At 43.5% G+C, this 20,339-nt stretch overlaps 1 protein-coding gene and 1 long non-coding RNA gene across 3 annotated transcripts in view; one reads left to right on the forward strand and one right to left on the reverse strand.

Moving 5' to 3' along the window:
* Window positions 1-250: 250 nt before the first annotated feature.
* FAM185A (family with sequence similarity 185 member A) overlaps window positions 251-20,339 on the forward strand; it is a 49,510-nt gene continuing 29,421 nt past the window's right edge. Inside the window, exons 1-2 of one of the 2 annotated variants that reach the window (XM_027459614.3) lie at window positions 251-632; window positions 7,245-7,354. In XM_027459614.3, coding sequence (XP_027315415.2) covers window positions 293-632; window positions 7,245-7,354 — 450 coding nt within the window. In that variant the 5' untranslated portion in view covers window positions 251-292. The remainder of the gene's footprint in view (window positions 633-7,244; window positions 7,355-20,339) is intronic. The other variant, XM_027459605.3, reaches the window with a different exon arrangement.
* Window positions 11,896-13,842, reverse strand: LOC140000649 (uncharacterized). Its single transcript, XR_011805722.1, has 3 exons — window positions 13,605-13,842; window positions 12,850-13,013; window positions 11,896-12,464 (listed from the first exon to the last, which is right to left on the reverse strand). It is a non-coding gene; the product is annotated as an uncharacterized lncRNA (long non-coding RNA).

Below are 20,339 nucleotides of genomic sequence, written 5' to 3' on the forward strand. Positions count from 1 at the left end.
GCTCCCCGCCCCGCCCCTCCCGCCGCGTCCCCGTCCCCATGGCAACGCGAGCCCGCCTCCCCCCCTCCCCTCCCTTCCCATTGGCTCCAGCGCCGCCCAATAGCGACCGAAGGCGAGCCCTCCCCTCCCGCCCCTTTCCCCCCCCGCCGCCCAATGGGAACACCCGGGTAGTTCCGGCGAACTACGACTCCCAGGAGCCTCCGCGATGGAGGCTCTCTTGGCATCACGTGACCTTGGCGGGGAAGGGACAGTGGAGGAGGAGGAGGGGGAGGAGGAAGGGGGGGGCTCCGCCATGAGGGCGCTGCGGGCGGGCTGCCGCTGGTGGCCCCGCGCCTGGAGCAGCTCCTCCGCCGCTCCCGGCGGCTCCCGCAAGCCCTTGAAGGAATGGGAGCTGGCGGTCGGCCCGCGGGGGAGGCTGCGGGTGCGGCTGCCCTGCGAGGTGAGCGTGCGGCCGCTGGAGCCGCGGAGGAGCCCCGGCTCCGAGCGCCGGCTGCTGGTCACCGTCCGCGGCGACAGGCGGGACCCGGAGCGCGTCCGGGTGCGCTACGACGAGGAGCTGCAGCTCGCCGCCATCGCCGCCGACGGAGTGGGCAGCGGGGCCGCCGTGGAGGTCCGGGCGCCGGCTCAGTTCGGTGGGTGCTGGGTGCCCCTGCGGGGTATTTGGGGAGCCTGAGGGTGGGGGTGGCTGCGTGGCCCTTCTCGGGGTTAAAATAACCTGGAAGGAGCCGTAGCATAAGAGATGAAATGCCAAGGGCAGCTCTTCTTCCTAGTGCGAGGCGCACATCATCGCTTTGCCACAAGGGGAAAGGCTGGGCAAGGCTTCTCGTACAGACAAACCACTTCTGGGAGCCACCACAGCCGCTGGTACCAACAAACACCAACCTACAAACCCTTCCTGAGGGCCACCATCACCGCTGGTAACAGCAGACATCCCAACCGAAGTGCTGATGGTGGCCATAAGTTTAGGGATGGCAAAGGGTGAGCTTGCTGGGATAATTCCCCTTGGTGAGCTTAGGGAGCTGTTGAGCCTGGGTTTTGGTGGTTGATGTTGTACCCCCCATCCTGCTGCTTTATTTCTTCTGATGCTCTGCTGCAGCTGTGCTATGAGATGTGGTGAATAATCCCATCCAATTTACACTTAATGTGTGTCATCTGTGAGGTTCTTGGACCACCGCGTTATGTTTTCTCGGTTACTGCTTTTCCTAACTGCTACAGTAAAGGCATTCTGAGCCTTTCATCTTTTTACTTATATCTGGTTTGTCTCATTTAGGACAGCCATACTGATTCATGCTATGAATCCAACTAGCTTGCTCTCCTGTCTCCAGCAGCAGGCATAAATGGATGCTCAGGGAAGGAAGAGTAAGAACAGGACAAACAGCCAAGCGTGCTGTCAGCTGTTTTCAGCTTGGGCATCTTCTGGGCCTGGTATAGCTCAGATACTCAGTGGATTTCTCTTCCAAATGCTTGCCCATTTACACGTGTGAACAGCGCCATGGTAAAAGCTTGCTGGCAAACTCCATGCCTTTTGGCAAAGAATGCCCTGAGGTGTACTGTCCATTGAACTGCTATTTTCTTGCACAAGTGTGCAGTGTTCCAAGATCTTCTGCAATTTGACAGTTTTAATAATTCTGAATAATTTAACTGGTGAAAAGTTTTCAACCTTGCTATTCGTACTGATTTCTGAGTTCCCAAAGTGTTGGAGATGATGCATAATTTATAGTTAAAAGTCAGAAAGCAATCCAGGACTTTGTCAAAGACTTCTGAAAGTCCAAGTTTGTTTGGGAGCAGATCAAATGTTATCAGTGTATTCGTTGCCTCTTTCACCAAACAGTAGTAGTGTCATGAGGCAGGAGTGTTCCTTCTTGTAGATTCAAGTCTTCCCTAAGAGTTATCTATCTGCTACGTTCTTATTTTCTTGGCTTTTTCTGGTTGGTTTTCTTTTTCCTGCTTGGCACGTACAAAGATGACATTGGCCTCTCTGTAGCTTACTAATAGATTTCATCCCAGGATTACAAACAGTCAAAACAAAACCTATCATTCCATTCATAACCCTTCACTTCTCTGACAGCACTTGTCTGTTTATTGTAGTCCTTTAACAGCAATTTTATACTTTGTTTTCTAAAGGGTATTTGAGTGACTATTTTGCTACTTCATACTTGTTACTCTTTTTTTGCGGGATGCTGGAAGAGAGTTCATTGTGTTTAGGCCTGGAAAATCTCAGCCTTCATAAAGAGCTTGAATGTGGAGAACCTCCCTCAAGGCCTTAGTAATGAATTCTAATAGAAATAATTCATTTAGCCTTTGTCATGTTTTGAGGTTATATTCTTATTATACATTGAACATCAACTAACTCAGCAGACAGTCCCAGTCTTCTTCCTCCTGACACTCTTGAGATTGGCTTTATTGGCTTATAGGTTTTTAAGCAAGTCATTCCACTTAGTTTTGGGATAAGATCACACAATTTGGGTACCGTGTGCAGTCTGTGGATTATAGTCACCTTCTACTACCTGGTAATTGTTACACCATAATTAGCACAATGTTAGTATTGTCTCTTTGTGCTCTTATCTAGACGTATCCAGATATAAATCTCTTGATGTAAATATTTTTTATACTTAGTGAAGCTATTTGCCCATAAGGTTCCACTTCAGCTCTGGCATGTATTTTGGAATCTCTGAGTAGTAGCTTGTTTTTGGGTTGTTCCTTTTCCTGTGGTAGGAAAGAAATGTCCATTAAACATCAGTGCACAAGATCTCACTCCTTGGAAAATGCATCTCAGACTACAAATAGTATCATAGAAGGATCTGGACTCAAACAAGCATACAATCCAAATCACAGGAATGCTTTGATTAGAAAAGGCCCTTAAGATCATGAAGTCCAACAATGCTGTAAGCATTCCTCTCTGAACACTGTGGCTTTTCTCTGGCCTTCCTTGCCCACGTGAGGGTGTTGGCCCTGTTCTGTTTAGACTGTTTTATCTCAGCATTTTTCTGTCACCAGACTGTAAGAAATTGAGAAGTCGATGTGAATGTCCTTACGGTATTCTAGCTAGTTTCCTTTTTAGAAGTGAAAGCGTTTCATAACAGCTTTTGCAATTCAGGTTGGAACTTATCCAGGAAGCTTTAAGTTGGTTAAAACTCCACAGAACCTGATGAACATTTGCAGGAGGTGCTGGATGAGAAGTTTAAATACACACCTTAAACCAGAGGCAACTGGAGTTAACCCTACTGGGCTGACTGCCGAAGGACCCTCTGTTTCTGTTCCAGTGGCTAGTCTTGTGCTGTGCATAGTCTTTCAATATCCTACTCACTCTGACCATCCTCTGACACATTTTACCTTCACAGATGATAGATACTGATGAATTGCTCTTAAATCTAGCAGATTTTTTTATTTATTTTACTTCAGGTTGTATACATCTTAGCTGTTTATTCCTGGACAGGGATGGTGTGGGCATATAACTGTAGGTTGTGAGTCTGCTCATCACGTGAAGGGAATCCCACTTGGCATCTAGAACAGCATGTGCTGACTAACCCTGGAACCAGCTAGTTCTTGTTAGTGTATGTTGACTAACTCCTTGGGTAAAGCAAAATGAGGTCTGGCATAACCAGAATTTGAGAATCATCCTTCTTTTCTGCCTATGTAGTTCTTTTGTTTAGTTTTAGTAGGTATGTATTGTTATAATTATAGGGTAATTCACGTTTGATAGGGGCCTCAGGAGTTTTCTAGTTCCAGGTTTTGAAAACCTCCAGGGATGAAGACTCTACAACCTCCTTTAACAGACAGTTCCAATGCTCTTCTGTATTATACCCTGGGGAAGGGAACAGCAAAGTCGTGTAGGAGAACCATCAAGTCTGAAGCAGTGGCCAAGCTTCCCTGAGTAGAATACCAAAATTCTGTCCCCTCAAGCATTCCAGGCCTAGGCCAATTTAAGAAGCCAGTGGTGTATTTTTGTTTGGTTGTTTTTTTTTTTTGTCTGGTTGTTCTGGTGCCAGCTCTCTCCTTGTTAGAACTTAACTATTCCACATGAGCCTTATGTAAAGCCCATAAGATCACTTTCATCTTTGTTTAAATACTGTAGATTCTTTCAGACTTAACTAGGCAAGCTGAAGGCATGTTTGGGTCTTGAAAGCTGCTGTGACTCACCAATATCATAAAATTATGTTATCACTTAAAGATTTTTTCATCCTACTTCTGAGGGGAGAACCCAGGATCCTGGGAATACTTGTTTCTGCTTTTTGTTCTTTTGTAAATGTACTGGAAAACGGATACATTTTCAACAGTGTATTTTCTTAAGTCTTAACATATTAACTGAGTTAAGAAACAACATCACTGGTCTCTATTCCTGAACAGGACAGCCTCAGAGCAGCAAATACAGTAATCTGCTGCCCTCAGTAAATAGGACTGAATTATCTTAACAAGTATGGTCATGTACTGGTAAGCTTCCCATACGAGCAGAGAATTGGATCATCATGAAGTATTTCTAGTGGTTCAGTGCTAATGAGTCACTTTGAAACATGCTGATAACCTATTTATTTTAAATATTATAGGTTAAGGTGGTATTTCTGGAGTGCCTCTGCCTACAGTCTCATACCACAGGTCTTTTTATTCCCGTACACATTTATTTTCAATGCAAGTCCTCTGCACCTTAAAGATCTTTATGCATTCTTCAAGCCTTGTGTGGCTGAAATTGGCTGCAGCCCTCAGCTTTGCCAAGGAGAAATCAGACCATTTGCAGAGCTTTGGCACTGAAATGGATTGTACCCTATTCCTCCTTTTTTGTCGACTTTCTGTTAGCAGTATTATCCAGCTCTTAGCCTGCCTCTTCTGGGAGTCACTTATTCTTGCATCAGGAAGCCTGTTCACATGACAGGCATTCCTTGTCCACTAACTCTTCCTCAATAAGGCCAGCAATACTGTGACTCTGGAATGTGTGTTTCCAGGCCAGAAATGCTGTGTTTCTTAACAGCATGCACGTGAATTCATGGACTTCTGCATCCTGTTTTGGCACAGATCTTTGGTACATCTGGGAGTACATTGCTAATCTACTTTTCATATAATGGCTGTAATGTACCAAGCAGGATCAGAAGTTTTTGTTGTTTTTACTCTTAGCAAATTCTCATTAAGCTGGTATCATGGTTGAACTGACTGTTCTTAAGCCTCCTCTTTTTTTTTTTCTTGACAGAAGTAACAAGAGCTAGAAGCTGCCATGCTGATGGAATTTAAAGGCTTGCACAAGCAAACTGCCTTTGTGTCTTATCTGAAAGCAAGGTAGCAAAAGCCTTGGATATAGGCTCTCCCGATGACCATGCAGTTTTCCAGTGGGTGAACTGAGCAGTTTTGAGCAAGACAGCTTGTATTTCAGAAACAATACTATTTTCTTTTTCAAACTCTCCAGGTTTATGCTGTACAGGGACATGCTGTTTCAGGCTCAGATGTGTGTGTCTCTATCAGTGTCTTTCTGCGAACTGCATTTAAACAATCCAACTACTTCCCAGGAAAGAAAACACTTTGGAAATGTCTTGCCTACACATCTCAACAAGTTAAAAGCCTGCAGATCAGAATTGATCAAATTGAAATAGCTCTCATACCACTCTGATATTTTTAGTCTGGTGAAACTACCTCAGCTTTGCCAATATAAACATTGTTATGCTGGCCCTCCAGCCTCTGTTAGTCACCAATCCCTTCTCAGCATCCTTTTGTGCTTTTACATGCCTCAATTTAAGAATTTAAGAAATGTGCTGTCAGGTAAAGTCTTGGTCACACTATCACTTTCTTGGGGATCCATGCATCTCCCTCTTTCTCTGTGAGGAGGCTAAGAAAACAATATGTATAAACAAAAGAATTTGTGGGAAACTTGCTTCTCCAGACCAGTTCTTCTGGCATCCTTTTCTTATAGAATTGGTGCCCCACAAATACTGTTTGCATCCTTCACTAAACTTAGCCTTTAGGTGACTGCAGCAAGAAGGTAGCAGTCGTGAAGCAAAGAAATCAAATGTTTTACCTGTCTCCTGCTGTACTGAATTTTCCTGTTTTGTCAGGTGACAAAACCTTCCTTTGCTGTGAGTTGGTGTTGTGTCTCTCTGTCTGCAAGCTGCCCTCAGTGTGGTTCCAGTGCCTGGTCTGAGCGGCAGTGTACCAGATGATCTTCAGCCTTTGCTGTTTCATGGGTCTCACTTGAGGTTTCTTGTTGGGGCAGAGCCTGTTCTATGCACTCTGATTCTTCTCCATCTCTTTGAATGTTACTGGTCACCTTAGCAGATGGTAAAGATAAAGGGAGGGATTTCGTAGTTGCTTAAATAAAGTGTTTGTTTGTTTGTTTGTTTTACTAGATTACTCCCTTCTCCCTTCCCCCTGGTCTTTAGCATGTGGTAAGCTCCCTGAATCTCCTCTAGCACTAATTACTTGCTTCTTGCAACATATAAAAGGATGTAATAGGTGTCATTTAATATTCTTCCATTCCTGCATTCTTTTTCTGATTCCTTTCCATAAGAAAGGACAAAACTTTTTCTTTCCTCTCTTGGTTTTACCTTTTACCTGTGTCTATGGTGGTCATTAAAATAAATGGTTATTCCTGCAATCAGAATCCCCAGATTGCACCTTCTCACACATCTCCCTGGGCCTTTGAGCTCATCCCTGAGTTTAAGTAGCAGAAAAATGTTTGTGCTGATCCCGCATGAGCCCATAAATTACTCACTTGATAGGCACATTATCTACAAGACCCAGTGAGTTTCTTCATGGCAGCCTGTGAACAATACTAAGGTGAGGTGATTCAGACTGCAAACAGTTACTCAAGCTCCTTCATGCCCGGAGGGTAAGTCAGGCCTTCCAGCAGACTAGGGAAGAATGGTGTATGCAAGGTTCTGAACCTTTTTTTGTGTTATGCTGCTTGCTGGCTGAAGCAACATAGGTCTAAGCAAGGTGAGCTCTAACTTAATACAAACATATCTCCTGGAATGGAGTTCTGCTACTCCTTATGGTTTCAAACAACTTGTCAGCTTTCCCACCCCAAAACCCATGATAGGGTAGAATTGTTAATACATATGGTGACTAAGGTAGTTGTGTGGTGGAGTGTAGGAATGGTTTAAAAAAAATAATTCACTAAAGGACTGTACCTTGTCAGATGTAAGCAGATGATAATTAATCGTACAGCATTTATCCTACCGCATGTAGTTACTCTATTGTAATCAAGTACTACGTTAAACAGATCTGACCTTATTGTTCTGTTGCTAATTCTCTTTTAATTCTAGATTTGGATATCAAAACATCAGGGACTGGCTGTGTGAAGATTCAGAAAATTGAATGCAGTAACTGCAAAATAGAAACCGAGAAGGGGACTAGTGTCTTGCAGTCAATAAAGGTACAACAAACATTTCTTTATTCCATTAGTGTTTTAAAAGGGACTGTGCGATGGAATGTGGCATAAAAAATAAAATACTGGGTGCCAGTTCTAGAGATTAAAAACCCTTTGGTATTTCTAATTGTTACTATGTGTGTAGTACCTTGCCTTTCTTACTGCATACAATTATGATACAAGGTCAATAGCCATAAGTAACATGAAGTAGGAAGTCCAGGCACCTTTGATAGCTGAAGAAAGCAGAAACAGTGGTGCTGCTGTGTGTGTGTGCGCACGAGAAAAATAAAGTCTGGGAATTCCTTTCTCTGAACAGCAAACTAATAGTTATGTTTGCTCGTTTGGGACTATGAAGTGCTTCACAGCATGCATTATCTCTTTCTTTAACCAGAAATTTTTTTCTTAATTCTGATGTATCAGTGCTATTGACAAACTCGTTAGATTAATGTGTAACTTGAAATTGAAATTACATGTCCTAAGTACCCAACTGAAAATACTGATAAATACTGTATATGACAGGGTCATGACCTTGTTTTTTTGATCTTAAGACTTCAGGTTTCCTGACACATTCTTTTGTGGGCATAATGAAAGAATAAGTACCTTAGGTGCTGTTTGGAATAAATTTCACTTAATTAACATTGTACGTGCAGCAATTAGTATAAACTCAAAAGATTTTTTTGTTTCTTTTCTAAAGCGTTTCTGAGATATAGAAAACCTTTCAACATTTTTCATTACTGTGATAAGAGAGGATTATATAGTATGCACGGGGAAACTCAGCTTACTGGGAAATTTAACAGAAAAAATTAACGTAGAGTCAGGTTTACTCCATGTTCAGTGACCTACAAACAATCTGTATTGTCCAGATTCTGTGTAGTTGAACATAACTTCTTGTCAGATTTTTTGTTACTTTTTAACAATACTGTATGTTACAGATGTTGTGAAACTGGTTAAAAATGAGGACTCTATATTAATAACAGTAAGTGAAAATTTGAGAAATTGCATAATATGAGAAAAAGCAATTTTAGCCAGCATTATTGACAGTAATCACAGGATGCCATCTCAACTGGCAAAATTTTTTTGTGATGTCATGGAGAAAGTTGTCTTCCCTCAAAATCCTAACTAACCTGGTGGCCGTCTTTTCTCAGATACTTGAAAGATAAGAGACTTTTGAAATTTAACATTTTGGCATTCAGAATATATTTTCATTTACATCTCCAAGCAATTTGGAAGAGAAGAAGGTTATGAGGAGTAGTCAGCATGGATTCACTAAGGGGAAATTGTGCTTGACGAACCTCATTGCCTTCTATGATGGCATCACCAGCTGGGTAGATGGGGGGAGGACAGTGAATGTCATCTGCCTTGACTTTAGCAAGGCTTTCCAATACTGTCTCCCATGACATCCTGCTAGCAAAGCTGAGAAAGTGTGGGATAGGTGAGTGGACAGCAAGGTGGGTTGAGAACTGGCTGACTGGCCAAACTCAGAGGGTGGTGATCGGCAGCGCAGAGTCTGTCCGGAGACCTGGGACTAGCCATGTTCCCCAGGGGTCAGTGCTGGGTCTGGTCTTGTTCTACATCTTCATTGATGACCTTGATGAGGGAAGAGTGTCCACCCTCAGCAAGTACACCAGTGATGCAAAGCTGGGAGGAGTGGCTGACATGTCAGAAGGCTGTGCTGCTGCTGCCATTCAGCGAGACCTGGACAGGCTGGAGGGATGGGCAGGAAGAAACCAAATGAAGTTTAACAAGTGTAGAGTCCTGCACCTGGGAAGGAACAATTGCATATATCAGTACAGGCTGGGGGATGACCTGCTGGAGAGGAGCTCTGCAGAGAAGGACCTGGGGGTTCTGGTGGACAGGTTGACCATGAGCCAGCAGTGTGCCCTGGGGGCCAAGAGGGCCAATGGGACCCTACTGTGCATTAAAGAAAGGGAGTGTGGCCAGCAGGTCAAGAGAGGTGATCCACTCCCTCTACTCTGCCCTGATCAGGCCTCACGTAGGGTGTGGCATCCAGTTCTGGACTGCCCAGCACAAAAAAGACAGGGATCTCCTGGAAAGAGTCCAGTGGAGGGCCACAAAGATGATATGGGGCCTGGAGCATCTCCTCTATGAGGAAAGGCTGAGAGACCTGGGTCTGTTCAGCCTGGAGAAAAGAAGACTGAGAGAGGATCTTTTTGATGTTTACATGTATCTTAAGTGTGGGAGACAAAGGGATTTGGCCAACCTCTTTTCAGTGGTTTGTGGGGACAGGACAAGAGGCAATGGCCACAAAATGGATGACAGGAAGTTCTGCACCAACATGTGAAAGAACTTCTTCATGGCCAGGGTGAAGGAGCATTGGAACAGGCTGCCCAGGGCGGTTGTGGAGTCTGTAGGACCTGAAACCCTGATCATGTCATCAGCTATGCAGCCAATCATTCACCTGATTTGTACATTGTCTCCTCCTTGGGTCCCAGTCTCCAAGTGGGAGGAGCAAGGAGAGCACTGCTTGTGCTCCCCATCCTTTCAACATCTTTCAAAGGGATATAAGGTCCCTTTTGATGTTTTGTAGTTTCCTTGTTGCAACCTCACTCTTCCCTACATGAGAGGGTAGAAATGGGTGGCAGTCCTGTGGCTTAACCGAACTTGGTAGCCTCTGTGATGTGGACGCAAGAGAGAATGTCTGGGCGGCAGATGGGTGCTTCAGTGCCTCTCAGAGTGCAGTCTCCAATCACCAACCCCGTTTGTGCTTTTTTTGTGGCACTGGTTCTTATGTTCTTATATATATGTGGTTTGCTGGTCCATGTTTATACTGTTACCCTTTCCTGGGGCTTGTTTTTATTATATTCTCTCTCTTTTTTTTTTTTTTTAATCTTTTCCCCCAGAGCATCGTACCTATTGCATAGGGCTATTTCAGGGGCAAGGGGAAGATTCCTCCTCCTGCTCCAAGCAGAGATGACGGTCTAGTTTCCCTTGTCTGTGTGGTGGTTTTACCATGCTAGGCAGCTGAACTCCACCACAACCACTCTCTCACTCCCCTCCTCAGAAGAGGAGGGGAAGAAGTAAAGGAAAGAACAACGCAGGGTTGAGTTGAGGATAATTTTAATTAAAGGGGAAAATAATTATTATTAAGGAAAGATTATTATTAAACAATTTAACTAAAGGGAAAACGGAGAAGGGAGAGGGGAAGGGAAAAAAGTTGCAACCACCGTTGGGAAGGACCATTGGAACAGAGCGGTGAGGGTCTCTCCCTGCGCCAACTGCCATGCCACACCCTGACCGCCCCTTCTGGCTGCTGAGTTTTCTAGGGGCTGCCTTTGTATGGCTGGGGAGGGGGCACTGCTGGCTCTGTCCATGCCCCCTCAGCTGCCTCGAGTGGCCTCAATGCTGGAAAAAAGAAGCCTTGCCCACCTCCATCCCCCTCTCCGCCACAGAAGGTGTCAGTCCCGGAGCCGATCGCCTCAACGAGTGGCTGCAAAATGGCGGCGACGCCTGAGGTAAATGGCCTGCCGCTGCTGGCTCTGCCTTGTCAGCCTCCCTCACGAGAGATGCCAGGCTCTGGCGCTCAATCCCGTGCTCTCCTGCAGAAGGTGTCTGCCCCTGAGTCTATCACCTCAGATTGTTGATGATATTAATGGCCTTGATTTTGGAAGCAGCACAAGGTACTGTGCTTTTCAGTTGGTGCAACGCTTCCTTCATCTGTGCCCTGTGAAAGGGCTGGTCCAGATAGCCTTTTTCACACGTCTTCACAAACACAGTTTATCTGCATCTGAGAAACTGGTGACAGAAAATACACATGTTTAGAGACCAGAAAGAAGAGACTGCCTTCAACAGAGAAGGAAAAGCAGAAGTGTTTATCAAGTTCTACTTGCATTTGTGTTTGTCACATTATAGAAATACTTTTTGAATGACAGGTTGTACATAATACAACTTTATGTGCTCTTGATGGCAAAGCTCCATCTTTTCCACCGTTTTCACAGGTGGCAACTACATTTTTAAATGCAACTACACCGTGAAAATAGAAATTTAGACAGTATGGTGGACTGGTGTCTAATTTTAAAAAATTCTAAATTTGCACTGGAAGATACCTCTAGCTAAAAGCCAGCACAACTTTTACCCTGTTAGAAATGATGTTGACTTGTACCTTTACATAGCATATATAGTGTCCTGTGCAACAGTTGATACCGTGATGTACTAGCACCGCATATAAGGCATAGAGGAGTGGTTCTCCAATTGACTGAGACATGTAGGCTCGAAGGTCCAAATACTCAGAATATTTAACCTCCTGAAAAATGCATTTAATTGCCCAGGCTTGGAGTTTATTGGGGTCTTTGAATTAACCTAATACATGAATTCTAATACAAGAATTAAACTGCAGAAACAGAACCTCAACACCATGCTCATGATTTGTGGGCCTATTCCTCTGGGCTGTAAATCGAGCCTTTGTTATCCAGAATTTTGTCTTTACAAGGCAAGCATTTGCGTGTGTTTTCAGACAACTATTAGATTGTTTCTAGCAGCTCAGCATGTATTTGAAGTTATCACCTTATGCCAAACTCTTCTCTGTGTACCAACATCTAAACCTGTTTCTTAAGTCCCACTGACGTCAATGAATGTGCTTAGCTGAGGAAGGAGGCACTGAACAACTTGGGACAATGTCCCAAGCCCTGTTTGTATCCAGAGTAACTTGTTCTCTGTGAGAAACCAGTGCACAAAACCTTCACTTTACAGCGGGATTTAGTGCAACATGTAACAGTTTTCCATATTTCTGCCACTGTCGTTGAGACATCACAGAAGTATGAACGTGAAACCCCATTAATTACCACATTCAAAAAACACTGTATAGGACGTAATTCTAAAACCATTGTTATGCACTGCCAAATGAGAGCAGCTATCAGGATCTTGCGAAACAGCAGGAGCATCCGCAGAACATCAGGATCTTGCCGTACCAAGTAGTACTGGAGTAAGAGCCAAAGCAGATAAGGATCTGCATCTCGGTATACCTGCCGAATGATATAATTGTTACTTGATAAAGTGACTTCTTATGTTTGAAAGGCTTCCACTGGGTTTTCTTTGCAGGTCATTCCACAGCTTCTCTGGTGCTGTTTGATACTGGGGGCTGAGTAGTACTTGAGGTCTCCTAAAGACAAACACAAAGAATTGACTAATTAACAGTAATCTGGATTTTTGTTTCTGCCTGTGAAAGGCTTTCACAAATCAAATCTACTTTAAGTGGTGTAACCCCGAACAGTGCCTTTATGGCAGTGTACCGTGATGATTTAGCAGGTTACAAGCACCACAAGGAACCCTATGTTCCAAGAACTCTGAATGGTCAAAGTTAGGTGAGGCTCCAGAAGGATGAATCGGAGTATGATGTACACGCACAAGCTGTGTCTGCATAACAGCTGAGAGAGCCACATGGCATGAGGTGTAGAGTTAACATCCTAGCAAGTTGAAAACGGGGTGCAAATTTTTTGGAAGAATTTTTAAAGAATTAAGAAAATAACGAGACATTGGTATCTTACATTTGCAAAGCAGTTGCTGCTGCCTGCCTAGTATACAGCAGCCTGATAAAGCGTGATTTTTTCCTTCAATGAGACATTCTCCTGGAAGTCCAGCAGTGTGTTGCCTGTCTTGGGGGAGTTCTCTTCTGGTAGTCCTCTTACACGTTTGTGACCACCTACTGCAACTACAAACATCATAGTTGGGGAGAGGGAGATGGGTGCATGCGTTTCAAATCTTGAAAGAAAAGCAGTAGGTGAAATGAACAGTATTGCCAACTTTTTAGCAACTATGTCATATTTTTACTTTAGAACACATAAAGTACAGAGTGTTCGATTTGTGGAAATGAGAAAGCCACAATTAAATTTAGCACATCGTTAACAAAGCAACACGTCACCAAACCCAAGCTATTTTAACCAAACTAGAAATTGAAGTTACTACTTTGTCATAATTGATAAATGCTACCCATATTTTTGATATCACATTTGTAGATTTGGGTTGTCTTCATCAAAAGGTATCTCCTCAATACCCAGAACACCATTCTGTTGTATTTTGTTTAAAAAGTATTTAACGGGCTTTGGTCACTCCTCCATAATACAAAAGACAAAATGGAGAAAGCTGGAAAGCTTGTTTTGCATTTATAAGTACACCACATTCTCTTGTAGGGGGGCATGGGGGTTGCCCTGATTATATGACTGTGGTTGGCTTTTGTCACATCAGAGATGGAGTGCATTGAACTCGAGAAAGCGAGAAATGAGATCAAAGTAGTACGGCTAACCTTCAGCATTGCTGTTCTGTCTGTTTTCTGTTAACATTTTCTCAAAGATTGCTCTTCCCCTTTTCATGCTGGACTCCACCATAGAAATGTGTGAATGGCTCCCAGGCTGACTTGTCAATGTCAGTGGCAGTGAGCTTCTCCCACTTCCCTGTTGGAAGACATCGAGGGGATGCGAGTTAGAAGCTACTGGTGGGAGACAGATAAGGTTTTAAGGGGGCAGAAAAGATATGAGGAGGCAGTACATTGGAAGGGGTGCTGTTCTGGCAGTAGTGTTCTCCAGAATGCTCTAAGGTAAATTTCTGTGGCACTGCAGGTTGCAAATTGTGAATTCGTGTGCTACTTAGCTGATAGTTTAGCATACCAACAGGTATGGCAGTATCTTGCACTTTCCATGTGCTATGGTCTCCTTGTAAAACAAGGTTATTTGGCATAGTTGAACATGCTTTCCTCATATTTCCAAAAGCACTAGAAGCACAAATGGGATATTGTGGGAATCATTTTCAATTGCAGAACCTTTCTGCACTCATCTTCCTGCCACCTAGGGTATCAAAGTGTCTCTTCAGCTCCTTCACGGTGATGGAGAAGGGCTCAATCTGGTAAGCGCCGCCCAGGGGCTCCTCCTTGAATCCATCTGCCCTCCTGCTGTCTGCTGGGTCTTTCTCCACAGTGCTGCCATGGCTGCTTTCCACGGGTGCCAGGGGCCATGGGGCTGGTGGGAGTTGGAGCACTAGGCTGGGTCTCGGAGCAATTGCAGACTCCCACCTCTCCTTGAGGAGTTTCACAGAGCCCTTTTGCGGGGTCGAGTCTGACAACTCCATCATGCCCTGCCAATGCAGTAGGTATGTGATGGCATAGTTTGTACTTCAGACTGAGCTTCTGTCTGCATTGTTGGGTTATTTGGACTTGTTTGCTTGCTTTGTTTTGAGACAAATATTTAACCAGGATTTGAGTTGTCTGCAGTATTTTACTGGGGAGGAAGAAGCACAGGAGAAGAATTAGGTTTCTGCAATCCAAGGGTATTTGTGAAGGAAATTCTGTTGTGACATCTACACTTGTCAGCAGTGAATTTGAATTTAGACCTAAAGCTGGCCTTAAGCCACATCCCTACCTGCTCATGGTCACTTACATCACTACAGCTTGCTTATAGCAATTCATTCTTAAATAAAATACTTAATGAAGACTGCATGTCTGAAACTGTCAGTAACTTGAATTGTTTCCTGGGCTTTACCAAAAAAAAAAAAAAAGGAAGAAAAATGGGGGAATAAGAAAAAATAGAGATTTGGAGTTGGGCTTCAATGGCCTTTCATTTCACACCACCTTTGCTGACTGTACTGTTTAACTTTTGGTGGCCACTTGTAAAGTTGTCTCATTTCAATGAAGGGGAGAGCAAAGTATGTACATTATGAAAGAAGGACCAACATGTTGCCCACAAGGGCTGTAACTCATTCAAGCCAGTGTGTTTTCCAAACCACTGCAGCCCAGCCCCCAGGACCCAGAGGAAGGGACAGCACAAAAAGCATCTGAGCCCTTAGTTTATGGCTGTGCTGGGAAGGGAGGCAGGGGCATGCAAGAAAGAGGACTGGAAGCCACTTCAGTTCTTCCATCAATCTGGTGACTAATATTAACTGGCCGTGTTACTGGAGGAGCTTTTCTCCGCTAAAGACTCCCCGAATGTGCACATGAGAGCTAACTGCATGCTTCTGACACTGTCACTTGAAGAGGTTGCAGTTTCTTCTGCAGGTAAGCAGAGCTTCAAGTATCTGCAGCATTTCTTTTTTTTTTTTTCCTTTTGCCCCCTTCATTCCTATATACCCCATGAACAGTATCAAGCTTCATGCTAGACAACCTATGTCCAAAAAAATGCATGAACTTGTCTATTTGTAAGGAGCTAATATTACTGCTGGGCTCTTCTCAGTTGAGTTTTCCTCTTGTGACACTGCTGTACTCATTATGTGCCTGTTTAAAGGAAGGCAAATTTAAACATTCTCTAATTCACTGGTCTTATTTGACTAACAAACGTGAAGCTTGATTGACAGTTCACAGTATACAGCTGAGAAAATCCTCATCCTACCTCATCTGTCACAGTCGCACTTCCAAGAAGTGAAGACCGCAGGAAGAGGCACCGCCACCTTTTAACCTGCCTGTTTGCATTATGGGCACACAGTCAGTCTGCATTTCCAGGTTAATGTCTCCATCTGTGGGCATACGGAAACCAAGTCAGCATCTTGGCTTTTCTTACCCAAAAAGATTGTCCAGAGACACCCCAGGGCAGAATCTGTTGTTGGTACATAACCTCTCCCAGAAAAAACTTGCTGTCCTTAGGGACAAGTTCTTGGGCAGACCGTTGTGGTAGATGATAAAAGCTTCCAAATAGAGAGAGCATTGGTTTTTCATTTTCATTCTCCACTACTTCGATAACTTCAAATTCTCTCTTAGAGCTAAATAGTAAAGTGTTTGAACACCTCTGGCATGCCATGCTTGGTTTTCTTTCATTTTTGAATGTTCATGGTTTTGTGTGTGTTTGGTTTTGATACTTAAGGGAATCATCAAAATGTTGGGTAATTTACCCTTGGGGGCATTCTCTCTTCCTGTAGTATGAAGGAGATTTCTGACTTTCAGGCAACAGCTCTTTGGCCAACAAAACTTTTGAAAGACTCTCTAATAGGCCAACCCCTTCTTTCTGAATGGGAAATTAAGGGAGAAATCCAAGCATCTCCCCTACGAGGAAAGGCTGAGAGACCTGGGTCTGTTCAGCCTTGAGAAAAGAAGACTGAGAGGGGATCTTATCCATGTTTACATGTATCTTAAGTGTGGGAGACAGGGATTTGGCCTACCTCTTTTCAGTGGTTTGTGGGGACAGGGCAAGGGGCAATGGCCACAAAATGGATAACAGGAAGTTCTGCACCAACATGTGAAAGAACTTCTTCATGGTGAGGATGATGGAGCACAGGAACAGGCTGCCCAGGGAGGTTGTGGAGTTTCCTTCTCTGGAGATATTCAAGGCCCGTCTGGACGCCTACCTGGACAGCCTGCTCTAAGGAACCTGCTTTGGCAGGGGGTTGGACCTGATGATTTATTGAGGTCCTTTCCAACCCCTACAGTTCTGTGATTCTGTGATAGTTCTACTATCCATGAGACTTCAAGCAGCAATGAAGTGATGCTCACTAATGAACTGAAAAGAAGGCTGCAGAGTAGCCAGGATAAGGCTTCTGCGACCAGCTCCCCTGTGATTTCAGTATAGTTTAGAAGACCTTGATGTTGCTTCTTTCTTTTCTGTCAACTCATGGAGCCTTGTTTGATTCAGAAAATAAGGAAAATGTCAGGAAAATTACAAGTATAAAGGATGATCCATCCTTGTGGTGGTTTTACTCAGGTGGGCAGCTAAGTTCAACCACAGCCACTCTCTCACTCCCCCTCTTCAAAGGGAAAGGGGGGAGAAAATACAATGCAAAGGGCTCATGGGTTGAGATAAGGACAGGGAGATCATTCAACAATTATTGTGATGGGCAAACAGACTCAGAGTAAGGAGATAGTAAGATTTATGGCCTATTACTAACAAGCTAGAGAAGTGAGAAACAAAGGAAAGAAACCAAAAACGCCTTACCCCAATCCACACTCTTCCACCTCCTCCCCCCGAGCGGCACAGGGGAATGGGGGTTGCGGTCAGTCTGTAGCACTTCGTCTCCGTTGTTCTTTCTGAGTCACTCTCGTCCCCTGCTCCAACATGGAGTCACTTCCACGGGATGCCGTCCTTTCCAGGATGACCCTGTGTGGGCTGCCCACAGGCAGCAGCTCTTCAAGAACTGCTCCCACACGGCTCCATACCACGGGGTCCATGCCTCGGGAGCAAACTGCTCCTGCACGGGCAGCAGCTCCCCCTAGAGCCCTGCTCCTGCGTGGGCTCCTCTCCAGCGGCTGCAGCTCCGGCCCGGGGCCTGCTCCTGCGGGGGCTCTGCATGGGTCACAGCCTTCTCCAGGCCACATCCACCTGCTCCACCGGAGGCTCCTCCACCCATGGGGGGGCTGCAGCGTGGAGATCTGCTCCATGTGGGACCCATGGGCTGCAGGGGGACAGCCTGCTCCACCAGGGGCCTCCCCACAGGCCGCAGGAGACTTCTGCTCTGGCACCTGGAGCACATCTCCCCCTCCTTCTTCACTGACCTTGCTGCCCGCAAGGCTGTTTCTCACTCCTCTCACTTTCCCAGCTGCTGTGTAGTGGCATTTTTTTTTTTTCCTTTCTTAAATCTGCTCGCCCAGAGGTGCAAACAACATCACTTATTTGCTTGGCTCTGGCCAGCATCAGGGCCCTTACCTAACATGGGGCAGCTTCTAGATTCTTCTCATAGAATCCACCCCTATGGCTGCCTGCTACCAAAACTTTGCCACATAAACCCACTACAATCCTTTATGTGTCTGCTATGCTGGTGGAAGCTTCTTTGCTCCCTTAAGCCCCAAATGAAGCCCCAGGTTCCCTTGTCCCAGAAGGTAGAAAGCATTTAAAATGTAAAGAATCAAGAAAGAACTGCAGATTTCAGTTAAAATACTTACTAAATAAACCTTCAGTAGATTATAAGGTTCTGGCTGCTCTTTAATACACTGAAAGCATTACCTAAAGTATTCTTTGAATTGTGGGTGGTTATTGATCATCTCTGTGCTTGTGACTGTAAATGTTTCAACATATAGTTTCAACATATAGTACTTCAACCTAGTACTAAAGTCCACCACTAACTACAGAAGACATTTTACCACTCTTCTTGGTTTCATTGGTTATCAAAAAAAATATTTTTATTTAATAATTACATTATTTCTTTTAGCTGTGCAATCAGATTTTAGACCAACCTGGTCTTGAATAAGCACTGCAGTTCTAATAAGATAGCTGTAGCCCAATTTTCTAGTACGGTTTTAGGAGTTATGTTCTGTAGTGAGAAACAGAATTACTAATTTCTTGTGTTTTCTTCCCAAGCTTCTGAAAACGTTTCAGACTAGATTCTTTTAGTACAGCACAAGAGCTGGCTGTCCTATACAAATAGTGTTATGAAACGATGTCACCCTCCCTTGGATGGATTGAGGAACTGTTTGTTGCTTGACTGTCATGCTATTGACAGCAAAGCAGGAGACCTTTTCTTTAGAGAAGAGAGCAAAAGATCAATGATCAATGACTTTATTTTTAAATAAAACAAAATCTGGTCGTGGGAGTTTGAAAGGTCTTGATGTTTTTTATGAACTGTGTGATGTCTTTATAGAAAACCTAGAAGTTTGCCATCTACTTTTCTTAAGCATATGTGTAATTGGCCAGAAAAGATTATGGTTTTTTGTTTGTTTGCTTTGTAAATGGATATTTCACTACTACTTTTGGTGTGGTAGGCGTTTTTCAGCCAGTGTGAGATTTGCAAGGAGTTGGTAATTTTTGTATTTTCCAAAATACAGTTATGACTTCTAAGTCATCTTTGGAGATTTTTTCCAAATGGAAAATTTTTGGAAATTATTTCCAAATTCTTTATTGAGAAAGTAGTGCTTCCTATTCTTAATCTCTTTCCTGCTGTTTATTACAACTCATCAGCTTAGTGGTGAGAATAAAACCAGGGAGACTCTTTAGTTTTGTTTCTATGTTGAGCGATTACTTCTCACTCCTTGACTATGCCGGTTGTAATAAGAATTTCCAGATGTCTTGCATGCAGTCACTGGAAGATCTACCAGGCATCCTTGCCACAGACCATGTCTGAGCCTGATTTGTCAAAGTTCTGCACCATTGTCCTTTCTTTTTTGAAATGAACATTTTTTTTTCATCTCTCCTTTAATAGCCATCGTAACCTTGACAGCCTTTTACCTCTTCCTTGTTCAGACCTCTCTCCCTTGCTAGCAGAAGCCCTATGACAAATTACTGCTTTTTTTCCCTTTCACCTAGGGAAAAAACGTTCTTAATGAAAAAGCCATTTGATCATTCTAGCTTGTTTTCTGCCCCAGCAAATCCTGCTGTTGGATGTCTCCATTGATAACTTCCCATAAATGCCTGATTTTAAGAGGATGGGTAGATTCTAGTAAGTTGGGTGACAGGGACATGTTCCCAAAGCTTTATCTATCCCCAAAATGATAGAAATGATAGGGGACATGGAAAAGATGAGGAAATAAGTGATACAGTTAGTGGTTTTATTTTTAATTAATTATCTGGCCAACCTGGTAAGTAATTGCTATACTAATTCTTCTGAAGTTGCATGTTCCTGTATCTTTCTTACAATGGTACCTACATGAAACATCTAATTTAACTTCACTATCAGAAGAATTTTTGTACTGCCATGTTTACTGTATATGGAGAGGATCATCTGTTATATACAAATCTAACAGAACAACTGGGTGGCTTACAGCCTTTGAAAGCTCTGAAATACTACTGTAGTGCCAAGTAAGGGCTGTGCCATTTTATTCTGTAGAATCCCGTTAAGTGAAGAGGTAAAAGCAAGATTTGGGTTCATCATGATTAAGAAACACTGGTCTGGAGTTTTTCCTGTCTTATGAAACCCTACAAAACTTCTGATTCTTTGTATTTCGTCAAAAAATGCATAGAAACAGTAAGAATCCATGTTTACCATATTGGAAAATTTGACTTTATTTTATTTTATTTATTTTATTTTATTTTATTTTATTTTATTTTATTTTATTTTATTTTATTTTATTTTATTTTATTTTATTTTATTTTATTTTATTTTATTTTATTTTTGCCATTTGATAAGGGCTAGTGAA

This window comes from Anas platyrhynchos, chromosome 1, assembly GCF_047663525.1.
Source record: "Anas platyrhynchos isolate ZD024472 breed Pekin duck chromosome 1, IASCAAS_PekinDuck_T2T, whole genome shotgun sequence".
Classification (NCBI taxonomy): Eukaryota; Metazoa; Chordata; class Aves; order Anseriformes; family Anatidae; genus Anas; species Anas platyrhynchos.